The sequence below is a fragment of the Plectrocnemia conspersa genome, unplaced genomic scaffold, assembly GCF_051122295.1.
Source record: "Plectrocnemia conspersa isolate PC_06_02 unplaced genomic scaffold, ASM5112229v1 ptg000004l, whole genome shotgun sequence".
Classification (NCBI taxonomy): domain Eukaryota; kingdom Metazoa; phylum Arthropoda; class Insecta; order Trichoptera; family Polycentropodidae; genus Plectrocnemia; species Plectrocnemia conspersa.
The window spans coordinates 7,060,202-7,077,162 of record NW_028277168.1 but is presented as its reverse complement, the minus strand read 5'-3'; the positions used below and the strand labels follow the sequence as shown (position 1 = coordinate 7,077,162).

The 16,961-nt window shown below is 31.3% G+C and overlaps 1 protein-coding gene across 1 annotated transcript in view; it reads left to right on the top strand.

The window, feature by feature from the left end:
• Positions 1–10,920, top strand: part of LOC148235766 (uncharacterized) — a 171,197-nt gene extending 160,277 nt beyond the window's left edge. The window contains exons 4-6 of the mRNA XM_088184773.1: positions 1,363–1,621; positions 1,883–2,060; positions 9,418–10,920. Of these exons, the coding sequence (XP_088040899.1) occupies positions 1,363–1,621; positions 1,883–2,060; positions 9,418–9,916 (936 nt within the window). The 3' untranslated portion in view covers positions 9,917–10,920. The remainder of the gene's footprint in view (positions 1–1,362; positions 1,622–1,882; positions 2,061–9,417) is intronic.
• The last annotated feature ends 6,041 nt before the right edge of the window (positions 10,921–16,961 follow it).

The window sequence follows — 16,961 nt, the reverse complement described above, 5'->3', positions numbered from 1 at the left end:
TTTAAGTTATATTTAGTTTTACAATAAACTTAACTTATGGTAATACTATTTCATTAATGGCTTTACTTCAGTCAGGGTATTAGCATAGTATATCGAATTTTATATCACTCTTCAAACTATCGATATTTACAACGCTTATATAAAATAGTAATAAGTTAATACTGTTAAACTTTCTTAATTTAATATTTCAAACAAGGCGATCGTAGAACGTTAATGACGTATATAAAGAAACGATTTAAACTTTCCCCATTAATGACAGACAACTTTGCCGGACGGCGCTGTACGTCAATCGGTTAAGTGCCAATAGTAACCGATTCGAGCTTAATCACTCTCGTAACTAATAAACAAAATATTTTAATAAAAAATAGATTTATGTATGTGACGCACAGTATTCATTCGGTCAAATCGATACGCATGTGACCTATAAAGCTAGATTTTATTCAAGAATTGTGTACAGCCTTATGGTATTTTGATCGAAAAATGTCACCTGGGGGCGACCTGGTTTTCTCTAATATCTCTCTAACGTTGCGTGCATTAAACAATAACGATTCGTGTTGTGTGGTTGCTGCCATAAAAGGAATATTAATGCGGTCTGTTGTCTTCCCTTCTACAATGAATCCTGACGCTGCGTAATGAATGTAAATCCTTGCGAAATATCACCAACGTTTAAAGCGAGATGACAAATAAGGTCCTGGAAAATTGTATGCAACCCCTCGGAAAGTGTCGTAAAATTTTCACCGTCATAATTGCGAACGTTTTCTGTTGCCAGTTTCACGGTTTAAGTGCCTTGATAAATGATCATGACCGCTTTGTTGAGGATCCTTTGCCATGAATCACGAACAGTCATAAATTAACGGTGCCGATTCGCGACAATCATAAACAAACACAAGTCATAAGAGGGATTGAATCAAATAAAATGATATTGCCTGTTGCGTATTCATTAATGTTAAAATAGCTCTAGAACTTTTTAAACTTAAGATGGTAATGAAAAGCTTTTCAATGTTATTATGTTAATAATAAATTATCAGTACGAGTGAAACAATATGCATATGTGAATAACATGCGATGCTTATTTAAATGTTATTTTAAACTATTAACAAAGAAAGTAGTTAATAGTCAAGAATTATGATGGCTTAAAGACTATTTAGTTGACTTAACTAGATTTCTTAATTTGGTGTAGCTCTACTAGGTACGAGTTTGGCTAAAATCTTGTTATTTCAAGTCAGAATAAAAGGGTATTTATGGTGGCAGTCTTCCATTTATCGATTCTTTAACAAATGCATATAATTCAGGGTGACACTAGAATATTTGTTATCGTCTAATAACTATTTTGTATATCATTGTTGTTTTTTTTATTTACAGGACAATCACTTTCAACTTCACGAGCAGCATTCACTCCTTGGTAATAGTCAATCATATGTTTCAAGAGACAGTCAGTGCGCTAGCGGTGCTACTCAATACGCCAACAGTTCAGGGCAGTATTCATCTCAACACATAGTGCACTCGGCAGGCGCTAGATATTCCCACGTGTTCCAAAAAATTCCACCAAGTCCCAGGACGGGCGATTCGTCCGGCAGAGGGAAACACGCAATACCAAACTCTAGTATAGAATGCTTAGACGGTAAGAATAAAAATATTCATATCTTCATATATAGCAAAGTAACGTTATGAATCAGAAGGAAAATGTAACATATCCTTTTCAACGAGAGCTTTTTGTGCTCCGTCTAAAGTCCATTTATTATGTTCTTTTGAAAGGCGAGTGAATCGATTGACACTATTGTTGCGCATTTCAATGACCATATTGTGTCGCTCGAATCCGTGTTGATAATGTAGTACATCAACGATACAATGCACCTTATTTCATGTTGTGAAATTTTTGCAGAGTGCCAACAACAGACTGCCACGACGTCAACTTCTGGGACACCGAGGAGGTGCTGTCAGCAGGGTACGCTAGCTAGGATGCCCACAACACCATCTAGAACGCGTTCTCTCAGTCGCCAATCGGGTGATTTGAACAGCATAGATGATACTTTGGATACTGATGACTCCGAAGTTGAATGGTAAGATAATCGTATTTATATAATACACACTTTCATGAGCTCTTTCAATTAATTAAAATTTAATTACCAATTGAACCCATAATTATTAAAGTGGTCTAAGTAAAAAAATCGAAAAAAAATAGTTTATTAATTAGCTCGTGTCACACTATTTTAAATTAATTTAAAATTATGCAAAATTTAAGATTGTGAAAAATTATTGACTATCGGCTTTACTGACTATCTTGTTTTTAAAATGTTATGTATGGAATAGACTGCTAAATGTTATTTAAGAATCTCCTGTCTTTTTAGACTAAGATATGAGATTTGTGGACAGTAATAAAGAAAGCTATAGCTTTTTTTACAAGAATCTACTTAATCGACTTTGGCAAGATTTAAAGTAATTTTACAACTAAAAAATGTACAATTGCTATTTTTACGCAAAATAATTGCTTGCACACCTTTATACTATTATAGATTTTTACCATATTAGCTCTGTTATTTCTGCCTTAATTCACACAATTTTAAAAATTAAATTTTAATTCTTGTAACAAATTCAAAACTCGACTAGCAATTTCTTGACCCATTTTATCAGAAAATTATAAAAGCAAATAAAACGTTCTTTAATTTATAATTTCAACTCGCTAACTCTACGTAACGAATAATTAATGTCGTTTGTTCCTTATGAGATTAATCTGAAGTCCCTACAGCAATAATATTGTAGTACAATATTTAGCTTACTTAACTTCTTTAATGATCGCATTTTGAATAGACGAACCGTAAATATTAATAAGCTCGTTTTGTATTTTCGTTAAAGATGAACCTGCCTTTTCCTATTGTCATCTTGTGCAGCTCGAACTTATGAAACATACTTTGCTAATATTAAATCATATTTACTAACAGTTAACTAATCCAAGAAAATAGCAGCTTTTTCTAATGTTTTTATTGAAAATTAATATCATTTAAAATAAATTATTTATTTCTCAATCAGCTAAAGTTCTTGTTATATGAAATTTTCCACAATTTTTTATATATATATAATTGTAATAATTTTCATACGGAATCACCGCGTTCCTCTATTAGATCCTCACTAGATTTTAGTTCTAGGGCTTTTGAAAATATACGCAATACTTTCAAACAGTGAGTAAGCCTCTGATTAATTTTCTTATAATATATGTATATCATAAAAATAAATAGGATATTATGAAGTTTAATTAACCCACATGTTTGATGTATTCTATGACATTAGTGCTATAATAAAATTTGCTATTGCAAGCTATTAAATAACTATAATGCATCTTTAATAACTGTGCAAAGCTCATATATGTTACGATTGAAAAATTGATAAAGTCAAAATCAAGATAACAATCTTTCAGTTTGAGGACTTCAAGGCAAAATGTAGTATACTTCTTAGTTCTGATATTATTAATGTGTTGGCTTTTATTTTTGAAAAAATATTAGATAATAAATAAAATAATATAACATAAGTAATATTATTTCTTTAGTCATAAAATATTATTTAGTCCACTGTTCAATAAAAGAAAAAAGTTTACTGTAAGAGTAAAATTTACTATGAGAGGGCATCTGAGAAAATTTAGAAAAATATAAGTTAAAATTTGTAAAAAGGCATGTATGTTCAAATATTAATATAATTTAATTTTATATTTTTTTTTTTTTTTTAATTATCGTTTATTACATAATTAAATAATACATTTTTATAAACATATATATTTACATTTCATTGGTTGCTGGTTAATTACCATTATCACAATTTACGATTGATTAGCTAAATTAAGAGGAATTACAAAAATAAGAATAATAAAAGAACATAAAATACGTTAAGTTTAGGTCAAAGTACATAAACACCTTTAACAAAAAAAAAAAAAAAAAAAAAAAATTTAAATTATAAATATATATTTTTAATATAAAACTCGTAGACCTGGAGCTGTTAAATTAATAGATAAAATTTATGCGTCAGAGCAAGATGTGCTTTGGCATTTTGTGTTTATATTTAAATTTGAGTTTGTTTTTGTCGTAATCACCGATTCTTGAGATTAACGGGTTAGTATGATTTCGCGGTATTTTTTTATAATAATCATTAGTATGGTGGTGAACATGTTCTTTAATAGTTGGAATTAAATATTTATTATGAAGTTTTTTGAGGTTAGTATAAAAAGGTGTATTATAAATTATTTTTATAGCTTTATTTTGAACTACTTGTAGCTTAGAAAAGTTAGTATTACACGTATTACTCCACACTGGGCAGGCGTAAGTCATTGCCGGTCTGATTAATTGCTTGTATAATAGAATTTTATTTTTAGTATTTAGCGCACTTTTTCGATTAAAAATTGGTTTTAACGCCGCAATGGCTGCGAGCCCTTTAGATTTAAGTTCGGTTATATGTTTATTAAATTTAAGCTTGGAGTCCAGGTGAATTCCGAGGTACTTAACGCTCGCCTTCCATTCTATACATTTTCCCTGCTCGCTTATAATAGTCGGGGGCAAAGGTTGTCTTCGAGTTGTAAAAATTATAGCCTCCGTTTTGTCCTGATTTATTTTTATTTTCCACTTTTTGAAATAATTACTTAAGAGAGTTAAGGATTTTTGCAATTTTATTGAAATAGGCTTAAGACCGTAAGAGCTACTCATTATCGCCGTATCATCGGCATACATTGAAAGACAAGTATTTTTTAAAATAGGTATATCATTTGTGTACAAAATGAAAAGGAACGGTCCAAGTAAACTCCCCTGAGGAACACCAGCTGGGATATTACGCGGTATCGATTGTTCATTATTTACTGAAACAACATAACTTCGACGATCAAGGTAGGAGCGTAACAAGTGTAGCAGATAGTTAGGGGTTTTATATTTGTGGAGTTTGTAAATCAACCCATCATGCCACACAGTATCAAACGCTTTTTCCACATCTAACAATAAGAGTCCCGTTGATTTTTTCATGTTAAAATTAGCAGAGATGTGCTCTGTTAACCTATTGAGCTGATGAGTCGTAGAGTGGTTTTCGCGGAAGCCAAATTGTTCATTGATAATTTTATTCCCCAAAGATCCCTTTAAACGTGATAAAATTATTTTTTCAAATAGTTTACTGAATGACGGTAATAAGCTTATTGGACGATAATTAATTGCGATAGTGTTATCCTTTCCTGGCTTTCTAATTGGGTGGATCTTTGCGGTTTTCCAAATAGCGGGAAAGTACCCGAAAGATAAGCAGGCATTAAAAATATTTGTTAGATAATTGATGCTAATTCTTGGAAGTTGTTTTATCGTTACGTTATCTAATTTATCTATACCGGGACTTTTTCTATTCTTTAAATTTTTAATGATGTTATTAACTTCTGATAAACCAACTTTGTTCACTAAACTAATATCTACGCTAGATGAATTAATATTTCGTATCGCACGGGCGACTTTGTTGTCTATTTTTGAATCTAAGTAATTTACAGTAAGCGAATAAGATGTGGAGAAAGCGCTGGCTAAATTTTCTGCCTTATCCTTGTTCGTGCATGCGATGGTGTTTCCATTTTTTAATGGGGGTATTTCCGAATGTTTATATTTAAGTGATTTAGTTATTTTCCATAAGGAATTATCTGCCGGGTTTAGATTTTTTAGTTTACGCGTCCACGATTCGTTTTTTATTTGCTGAATTTTATCGCGAATATAACTAGTAACGCGGTTTATTACAGATTTAAGTCGCGGAGATTTATTATTTTGCCACTGTTTTCTTAGTTTATTTTTGATTTTTATTATTTCGATAAGTTGTGGAGTAAGTTGATTTTTATTATTATGATTTTTACGCGTCGGTATTGATGATATTTTGGCTTCTTCGATAACGGATGTTAAATAACTGATATCATCGTCAATTTGTTTAATGTTATGCGGAGTATAATTCTGTCGCTCATCTTGCAAACGAGACTCGACTATATCTTTAAACTTTTTCCAGTCAGCTTTTAAATAGTCAAAAAGCGTTTCAGAGACTACCTCCGCTGAACCCTCCAGCGAGAATAACACTGGAAGATGGTCAGAAGACAATGCCTGAACGCAATACATTTCTGACGTATTCAAGTTACCCTTGACCAAAGCAATATCCAGAATTGACGGCGTCATGTGATTGGAAGGGTAATGCGACGGTGAATTTGGAAAGTTAACAATCGTGTCAGAGTCGCTCAAGTAGTTAAAAAGTGACGCTCCAGATCGATTTGCCCCAGAACAGCCCCAATGCATATGACGGGCATTGAAGTCCCCAGTCAGAATGACCGAGTCTCCTAGAGAAAATATCGAATCTAGATCACTTCGGAGCAGTTCGTCACTAGGCGAATTATACCCCGCAGCAATTATTATTATTTTATTTTTATGAATAATTTGAATCGCGACGGTTTCTAGATTATTAGTGTTAGTGTTTATACGTGCGTGTTTTATCGATTTTTTAACAAATATCGCGACCCCTCCGCCTAGCCTTGAGGGTCGGTCCCTCCGAATGCAGGCAAAGTTAGGTAAATATACGTTAACATGTGGTTTTAGATAAGTTTCGGTGACTACGACAATATCAAGTTTGTACTCACTGATTAACAGCTCCAGCTCTCCGGTTTTATTACGGATCCCACGGGAATTCCACGTCATGAGTTGAATGTCTTCTTTAGAAGAGGTCATCGAGATACTCGACCATCATCAAAGCAATTTCAATTTTGCTAGCGCACTTTCCGGCCTTAGTTCGGATTTCCTGGAGGATAGTCAGCATCCTGCGAAGCTCATCAGTAGACATGACTTCGGATGAGGGCTTCTCAGACTGTCGCGCTTGGGGGCGTTGTTGCGTCTTAATTGGGGTGGCTTCCGGGACGATAGTCGGTTTTTTCACTGCTGGTTTCGTTGGCCGAAGGGCAGGAAACTGACTCTGTTCCAGAGCGAACGTTGGCTTGGGTGCGGTCAGTACGGCGGTATGTGGCTTTTGCTGCCTCTTCTTCATCTGCAGGAGATATTCTGTCCTGCGAGGACAGTCCTTGTAGTTGGCCGGGTGACTTCCGCTGCATCCAGTGCAGGTTGCTGGCGTCTCTCGGTCTTTTTTAGTGCATTCGGAAGTGGCGTGGTTTCCTGTGCATTTCACGCATCTGGGGTCTCGGCAGTTTCTCGCAGCGTGGCCATACTGCTGGCATCTGAAACATTGAGTCGCGTGCGACTTATTACGCTTGTATTTTTCAAGCGTGGCCTTAGTGAAGCAAACGTACCGGATGCTTCTTATGGACGTCACTGTCGTCTCAGCGGAAAATTGCGTCAGGTAGAGCCGCGAGGAGGTCTCTGCCTTGGTGTTCATCGCCGTTACTTTGACGACGCTTAATCCTTGCCGCTCCAAATCAGCAGCGATTTCTTCAACGGGAACCTCAGGAAGCCCCCTCAAGACAGATTTAACTGTCTTGTCTTCGTCGGCAGTGAAGGTGTGAAAGGCACGGCGGCCCTTCAAACCATCCATCAGGGTCGCTCGTAGTTCAAGCGTCGCACACTGGATGGAAACATTACCTCTTCCGGTGTAGCGGAGGGTAAAATTACCTGATTTGGTCATCGACTTGATGAGGTCGATGGTCTGGAGATGTGTGCCAACCACCTCCATGATGACAGGTGGAACTCTTGCGTGTTTACTCCCGGCAACTTCGGGGAGTTTGTCATACCTGTTATGACTTGAAGTCGGCAACAGGTTGGCGTCAGTAGAGGGTCTTGCAGTTTTCTTTGGCATCTGCCATTCATGCTCTGCTGATGGCGATAGGTACGCTTTTAACGTACCCACCGCACGCTTGCGCGTAAGCGTCTTCTTCATCGCGCCGGCAATGTCTCTGGCGTCGTAGTTGTTGCAAATGGTCGCGGGTGGGGGGTCGGAGCTTTGAACGGCAGCGAGAGCAGGCGCGGATGCGTCCGTTCACCGCTGAGGTACAGAGCAGAGAGGTTAATTTTATATTGATAGTGATTTCGTTCAAAGCTGTGCTTTAAAATTTTGTATTTATGGCACAGGTTATTTTTCATCGCTTTATATTTATAATTCTATTCAAAATTTTTAATTCAACCATACATTATTAATATATTAAATTTGTAATGTAAATATGTTTATAGAAAACTTTCGGTTAGTTTATAATATGTTCATGTACTCATTCTTGATTTTTCCATGGTATATTTTTTTAACTAGTATTTTATTTATATTTTTACAAGCATTTTATATTTTTGCCTCTTTTTAAGAAGTAAATTTATTTAATCACTCATGGGTCACACAAAATGTAATTTTATTAAGCCCATGTGGACCTTTTTTGAAATTTCTATCGTGTCTGGGAGATCAGAATTAGTATATTAGTACCTAAATCACAAACACAAAATAATAATGTTGCATTGAAAAGGCGGAGTGCGCTATTAAATCACCCTCAAATCATCGCAAATGGTGCACGTGTTGCGAGAAGCCAGAAAAAAGTAACCTCATCCATCTCGACCAAGCGTATATAAGCACATATGTATTTAAGTATTTAACTTTAGATGGAAGCCTAATATTTTAGGAGCGTAATTATACACAATGACGATGATTACAATTCGTCACGACGGTTAAAAATAATACATTTTATAAATAAAGTTCACAAAAAAATGTAAAAAAAAACAACACATAATAAGAAATAGAAAAAAAACATAAAATTTGGTAATTATTAATAAAATTAATTCTTACGAACTGGACCAGCTCCTCATAAGTCAATAATTAATTTAATGTCTGCTCTTAATATAGAAAGTGCAAAATACATTCAATAGTATTACAATGCTGAACCAAATTATGCTTTAACAAAATTCTTAAATAATTAGACGAGCAAGTAATACTAGTACTTTTCTTATTGATTAAAAATGTATTTGGTAATTTATATCTTAATGAATAATAAAGTAATACTTTTAGGAATATCATTGCATAAAAGCAGTATTGAGGAAAAGATCTAAGTAAATACATTTTATTAAAGCACTTATTCACAAGTGGCTTATAAGAATTTTTGTTTAATTTATAATGTATTCATGAATATTTAAAATTAATGTAACATAATCTTTTGTCAAGCCAGGGAGAAATAAGCTTTTCAACCCTTTTTAGATAATTTTTGCTTGTTATTGTTTATCCACTCAATTATGGCTCTTTTAATTTCATTAAGAGACTTAAAACCATTGCCCTGTGGTTTTTGTAATAAGTCGTAATCATTAGGCTACTATGCAATAAATTAACCAAGTAATGATTAAGGTATGTTAAAACGATGGATCACGCAGAACCTCGTAAATTTTTAGGGACTCTATGCCAATCTCATTAAAAATTTGCCTCTTGATATAGTCTTATTTTGTTTAATCAACAAGTATCATTTTTCTACAGCGCCTGTTCTCACGATACTCCATCTCGAGTGCCTCTCATCTGGCGGCAGCACACCCACGAAGCCCACTGCAAGGAGGAGAGGCAAAAATCTTGCAACAGCACCACCAACACGGAGATCGCCTCACACCAGCATCACCTTCTCCAGCAGCCACCTCCGGTTCCGGTCACTATAGTGCTAATCCTGCTCTCGGCCTACCTGTGCCTAGGAGCCACCGTCTTTTCCGTGTGGGAAGGTTGGAGCTTCCTGGACTCTGTGTACTTTTGTTTCATCACCATATCGACGATCGGCTTCGGCGATTTCGCGCCTGGTCAGAGTGGTTCCAAGTTCACCGCGAACACGTCCGACTCGAACAAGAACGAACACGTACACCTGTTCGCGTGTTGTGCATATTTGATATTCGGACTGGTGCTCATAGCCATGTCGTTCAGTCTGGTGCAGGAAGAGGTGATGGCCAAGTGCGCTCAGGTGGCCAACGCTCTAGGGCTGGTGAAGCACTGATATTGCGCCAAAAGTGATACCGTTATGATGGACAACGAGCTGAGGATGTTATGATTAGGGGTGGTATGAAATGTGACATTCAGGGATCAGGTTTGACGTAGACGGATTGGATTACTTTTTGCCAGGCTCGAATTTGTGTACGATGCTGCGACTGAACATTAAGCATTAATTTGCTGCCTTTCAATCCTATGTTTACGAAAGGTATTATTTTATTTTTAATATTTAACATTTCGAAAAACTGACGTATTTTCTTTTTAATTATTCGTGCAGAATTTAAATCAAAAATAACAATATCAAATTTATTTAGTAACTTTATTTTAACAACGCACCGCTTAACAAATAACCCGACCGTTGCAAAAAAATGTAAAACAATACGCCGGCGATAAAAACGATGAAACTCACCATTATTTAAATCTGTGAGGCTTAAATTTATTATTTGTATCATTCCTTAGCATACTGGTAAAATCTGTACCTCTTAAAACACAAAGTTAAACCACGATTAATATAATTAGTTGCTCTTTTGTAACTTGTCAACTTTCACGAATAGTTTATTTTATTGAAATAAAATAAAATCCAGATTAAAATTTGCTCTGCTTACTTTTTTATTATCAACAGATAAAAAGCTTTTTTTAATGTCAATAGAGTTGTCAAATTGTTCATAGAGTATCACAATTATAGAAGCAAAGTTTTAATTTTACTTTTTAGTTCTTAAAGAATTTGCAATAAAAACTGTATTTTTGTATATTTTACATTGTTTTGTTATTGTTGATTATAGTAGATTAACGGTCTCAGCACACTACTTTGAGGTACTCCAATAAATGTATATTTATGTTTTTGTTTGCCTCTAATATGTCAGTGATAAAAAAATCAACAGCAAACTATATGGTTTAGTAAAAGTTTTATCATTTAAAATTCGAGTTATATATGTAATATAATATATTATGAAATTTTTGACTGATTTTTAAGATTATTTTTAAGCCTATTTTTTTTTATTCGAATGTTTTAGCAATAACACGATGCGATGAATAAAAATGTGATTCTCAAATAGTTTCAAGATACCAATGAAAAGTGATATTGCTTTTGACTTTGCTAGCATAATCACTTCAGCTATTTATTTTCCTCATGCACTTAACCTAGACTAACACTTACAGGGCTTAAGATTAATAAATATTGTAATTAAATCAGTTATTAAAACATATATAGGTGCTTTTCTAGGGCTGGCATTCTGTCTATTTATTTTTTAATTTATTTTATGGTAAAATAAGTCAGTGAACTATTTAAGTTAAATATCTAACATATTTAAGTTATGTCTTTAAGTTATTTAAATATTACAAATTTAATTAGTCTGAACCAGATTATCTATAGACGCTTACTTTAATATTTTTAATACAGCAATAGTGTTCAATATATTACTTTCTCTTTGATTTCGTGCAATTTTTAATGATTTCATGATAATTATTTATAAAAATAGAAATCCTAATTGTAACGAGAGCAATTTAAAATATAAGTCACTTTTTCAACGTTTAGTTATATAAAAGAGCTTTTATTTAAAGTTAACAAAAAGCTTTTTTATTAAACGGCTTAAATTATCGATTGATAAATGGTATATTTTTTCAGTCGAGTATTATGATGTTACTATGCTTTTAAAAATTATTTTTAATAAATTACTTACTTATCAAAAATATTTTTAAAACCTATATAATATAGAAACAATATGTAAGATTAATTTACCATTACGATTTTCTTGAAAAATATCAAAGCATAATTTTTTTTAATATATTTTATAAAAACATATTAATTTTGGTAGCAAAATATATTTTTCAGAAATGTTTGTTATTTAAAAGTTAATTAAAAACTTGGTTTGAAGCTGACGAAAGAATTTTCTGTCTTTTTTTTACATTAAAAAAATATATATATTCTTAAAAATATGCGTAAAATTAAGTTGATTTGGATTGAAATATGATTTTTTTAATATTGCATTGGAAACAAACATAATCAATGAATAAACACACATTTCTACAACCATATTTGCAATGTTTTATTGGTGTTGATTTTTAATTTAAATTTCAAAGCGAATTATTCATTAAGTATTAATATTTCCCACTAAAATAATAAATATTTATTTGTAATGGCATAAAATCGTGAAATGAAATTATGAGTTTACTTCGAAATGTTAAAGTATTAAAATAAAATTTACCTGTGTTTTTGAAATGGCCTGCTCGTACGGTTAAATTGCAAGACGGTATCATTTTGCTCGGAAATATAACATAGTTTTACTTACTATAATGTGTAAATATAATACATGCCTTATATAGTCGTGTAAAGACATTTTCAGAGGCTTAGTGATATAATTAATGATTTTTCAGCAAACGAAGACATCCCCCGCATTAAATGTGATTAATTAACATAATAATTAATATGTATCATCATCATCGTCATAAATTAATCATATCTATATTGTATCATATGAATATTTCATACATACAAAATTATTGTCGAAATAAGCATAAATAAAAAGTTTTTGCAAGAAAATTAAACTGTTTTATTGTACTTATATTTTAAATTTATGTACCCTTTAATAATTTAATAATTTGCATGCAAGTACTAATGATCTTAATAAAAATTTTGGGTAAGTAAATTGCGTTTTAAAAATATACATATACATTCTGCAGTAATAGTTTAATATATAATACATTGTATTTAACTACATTTTAGATACTAGTTGTATCGATCCTGATATTTAATAATTACTAACTAAAAGCAAGTAATGCTACATACTCAAGTGTATATTTCTTAGTAATAAATCAATATACTATTCTCAGAGAACTTATAGTGCTTTAAACAGTATGGTTATGACCTGTGTGTTTTTTTACAAGGCCAAATTAATTCGTTATAAATAATAATAAAGTCAGTCCAAGTACAGTTTGTATTATATAATAATTGTTATAAATACGTATAGTGCTTGTTGTAGTAAAAGCATCTAGAGAATCTACCGCGAATTTAAGACATCGTAGCTGAATTTGACGCGAAGAGAGAAGAGGCTATTTTTTCGGTTTTCAGATAGCTTAAGTAAAAGTTATAAATTAAGTTCTGGTGGAAGCGAATTCCGAATGGATGTTTAAATATACTTTCTATGTGAGCGCTTTACATGTTTGCCTCTGATAGGTTATGTGCTTGCCAACGGTGTGATTGAATTTGTTAATTCTTATTAGTTTTCTTACGAAAAGGTTAGGTGACCGATAAAATTTGATTGAATTTAAAATTTTACACCTTAATGTACTGTTTATTCTCAATATACTTCTTGCATTTAAAAGTCCGTTATGTAGTTATCCCCTAAAAATTTCAAACACAATGTGTCGGACAAAGGCTAATAACTTGCCATCGGATATTGGCTTATGGCGCTTTTAACGCGTAAGGCAACTTTTTTCTCACAGTATAAAATTAAAAAATTGTACTCCTAGTGTAAGCTAAAAATCGCTTAAACACTTTACAGCTTTTTAATTTTAAATTAATTAATTAAATCAATTCATAGATTTATAATGTTATGCTTATTATTTTTGGTATAAATACTTACAGTCTAAAGTTTTTTTTTAATTTTTTTAATTTAACATTCTAAATTCTACAAAGCTGTATTACATATTGCTATAAAAAATATATTTATATTAAAAGAGTTTTTTAAATAGTCTTAGTATAATCATATCTACAGTTTCATCATTTTAAATTACTTATCAATTTGGTACAGTAAAATATGTATGTATTAGGGATTCCAATCCCAGGCCAAAATTTTGATCCCGGGATTTCGGTATTGCAATTAGTCGATCCCGGGATCCCGGGACCAGTCCCGGGATAATTTTCATGTTATTTTATCGATAAAAATAATTTAAAATGAATAATACAATATATTTTTACATCTGTTTTTTATAACGTACAATGTATAAAGTACGTATAATTTTAGTCTTGGACTTAAAATAGAAAATAATATAATAAAAATAAAAAAGGGAAGGTCCTATATATTTATTTGAGAAGAAAAAAATGAACTTTTGACAATGTATGTACATATGTACATTCATAGACACAATTAATTGAAAACATTATTTTGAATAAAACTCACGAAGTAACATCAAAGCATCAAGTGTTTTATCATTTAGCCTAGATCTGATTTTGGTTCCTAAGCAGCCTGCTGCTGAAAAAGCACGTTCAGACTCACAGCCTCAAAGATTCACAGATGACACGTGCAACTCGCGCAAGTTTGTACACGAAATATAACGATGTTGTCAATAATAATTCGATTGTGCTTGATAAATCAATCAATCAATCCGAAAAATTCGGGATTATGTTTTATAATCCCGGGACTCATCGGGTATTGAAAATCGTTCGGGATCCCGGGATCCCGGGATTGGAATCCCTAGTATGTATATATAAATCAATTTGCTACTAATATTTTCAAATTAATTTTTTGATATATGCATATTATTTGTATACAAGTAGTCGACCGTTGTTAATAAATAGTTTCTACAAATTTAGTATATTGTCCGATGAATTAGCGAAAAAATTACTGTATTATATAAAAATCGAGCAATTATTTTGGATGTAAAGTTAGGAGAATTATTAAACAATTTTTAATGCCTAATAATAATATTTAAAATTTTTGTGGGTAAAATACAAGATAATTTTTAAGGTTTTTATTGTTTTATTTAGAATTAACATCATCTTTAAGAAGCAAGAAGCAGACTAATTTTTTAAATTAAATTGCTACTTCAAATCACTACGTCAGTTAAAAATGACATAACACAAATGTAATTTCTATTGAAATACATTAAATAAAAGAAAAATCGTATATAATTAATAAATTTCAATTCAAAATAAACTTGTAAACCGATTTAAAAGTGAATAATATTAAAATCTACTTATAATAATATTTGTATTTTTTTTATTTTATTTGCAAAAAAAAACAGTGGCAAGAAACGGGCTTTAGCAGTCGAAAATCTTTTTCCGAGGCTCTAGCAGCTGAGTAACATTTGACTCAATATTAAAATCATAGAACAGCCAAAAGTTTGACTCAATATTTAAGACTACCAGTGATTAAACGACGATTTGCCCATCAGTCTATATTAACTGCAGAGACGATTCAGGCAGATATACGAATAGCCCTCGATGATTTAAATGGTCCAGAATAGCCTATATAATAATATGAAACATATAAATCATATACATATATTTATATGAAATATTATTAAAACTTTGTACGACTAATAAAAATAATTGTAAACCATAAAATTCAACTCTGCATTTACTGCAACTATATTTGAAATTATACACACAATATTTTTCTCTCTAAAACGCATTGCGCTGCGCCATACCTATTACTCTTTATTATGTCCAACCATTTTCTTATTCTTCTTATGCTCCTAGTGAACATAAACTTTTTTATATTATCATTCTTTTGCTTATATATATTATTGACTTTTTGCTATACAGCATCTTTATAAATTCTATAAGCACAATGTAAAATAATTATCAAACACTTTTGGGTTTGGAGTTGCTAAAACTTTATTACAGCATGTTGTATTGTTATAAGATACAGATCAAAACCTTTTCAGAGGTACATTCAATATAATGAATAAAATCGCATTATTAAGGATGGGAAGATAAAATATAAACTGTTGAAATTAAAATTTATATTTTATTTACATAGTGAAGAAACTTGTGTGAATATTACCATTCAAGTTTAGTATAATATTTAAAAGCTTTGATGTTAAATAACCTCAATTGTGTGGAAATTAAACATAGAAATAAAAGATAGAACTGTAATTTTGATGGTGCTTTGCGTCTCTTAATTAATATATAATAGCGTGTTTTAAAACTTGCCAACAAAAAGAAGGAGACCCTGAAAAAGTTTACAGCAACTAGTGCTTTTGATTATGGTCGTTCATGAAACACCCAACTATTATCAAATTGGCGTGTTGAAACCAATTAACGAAACTTGGAACTTTTTTTACGGATGAATAAAATCGATGTTGTGAATTAGGTATATATTTTATATGTATATACAAAATGATAGTACTGCGAAAAACATATATTATCGTAAATTGCCGAAAGTGAGTATATGTATATGGATAATGTTCGATATAAAAATACACGATAACAGCTTTCGCGTTACACAATGATCAATGAAGTATGCGAAGTTGAGAAGAAAGTTTTTTTTCATATCGATATGTAAAAAATATTATAGCGATAATGACGATAATACGGAATGTAATAAAATATAATGTCCATATAAAAATATATTGTGAAATGTACACATAAATATATAATATAATAATATTTTTCTAACTTTGATGTAAATAAAAAAAATGAAATGATACATACAATATGTAAGTATGGACAATATAGTGGAAAGCCTAAAATAAATATTAAAAAAACGACGTTAAAATAATATCTTATAATTTTGATTTCAATGTAATTATTAATCAATAATAAATCTTGAATAAATTAGTTCATTCAAGATATGTTCATTTTAAATATTTTTTTACAAAAAGTTTATTTTGCGTATTTGATATTTTTTTTTTCAGGTAATGTTTAAATTATAGGACAATTTTATGAATATTAATATTCTAGGTATTGTTTACGTAGAAAGTGGTTAAAAAAACACATAGCTATAATATGCTTGTTTGTTTATGTAAACATACATATGAAATTCAAGTTATCTTATATTTATAACATCAAAATCAAAGTTAATTCTTAATACAAATTATTGTGACAATAATGAAAGGCTGACGAATTTTGCAAATTTAAAACACATAAAAAAATATGTATATAATATTTTGTATCAATTTGTTTATATTTATATATTCTTTTGACCTTTAATTGAAAGTGTATTATTTTTATTTTGTCGTGTACATACTCTTTTTAGAATAAATGTATATTATTAAAAAATAGTTCTTCTTCAATCAATATTTTTTTCACTTTGTCCTTGGTAGTTTTAAAACTACTTGTAAAACATGATTTTTCACGTTAATAGCAGTTTGGTGATTATTATTTGATG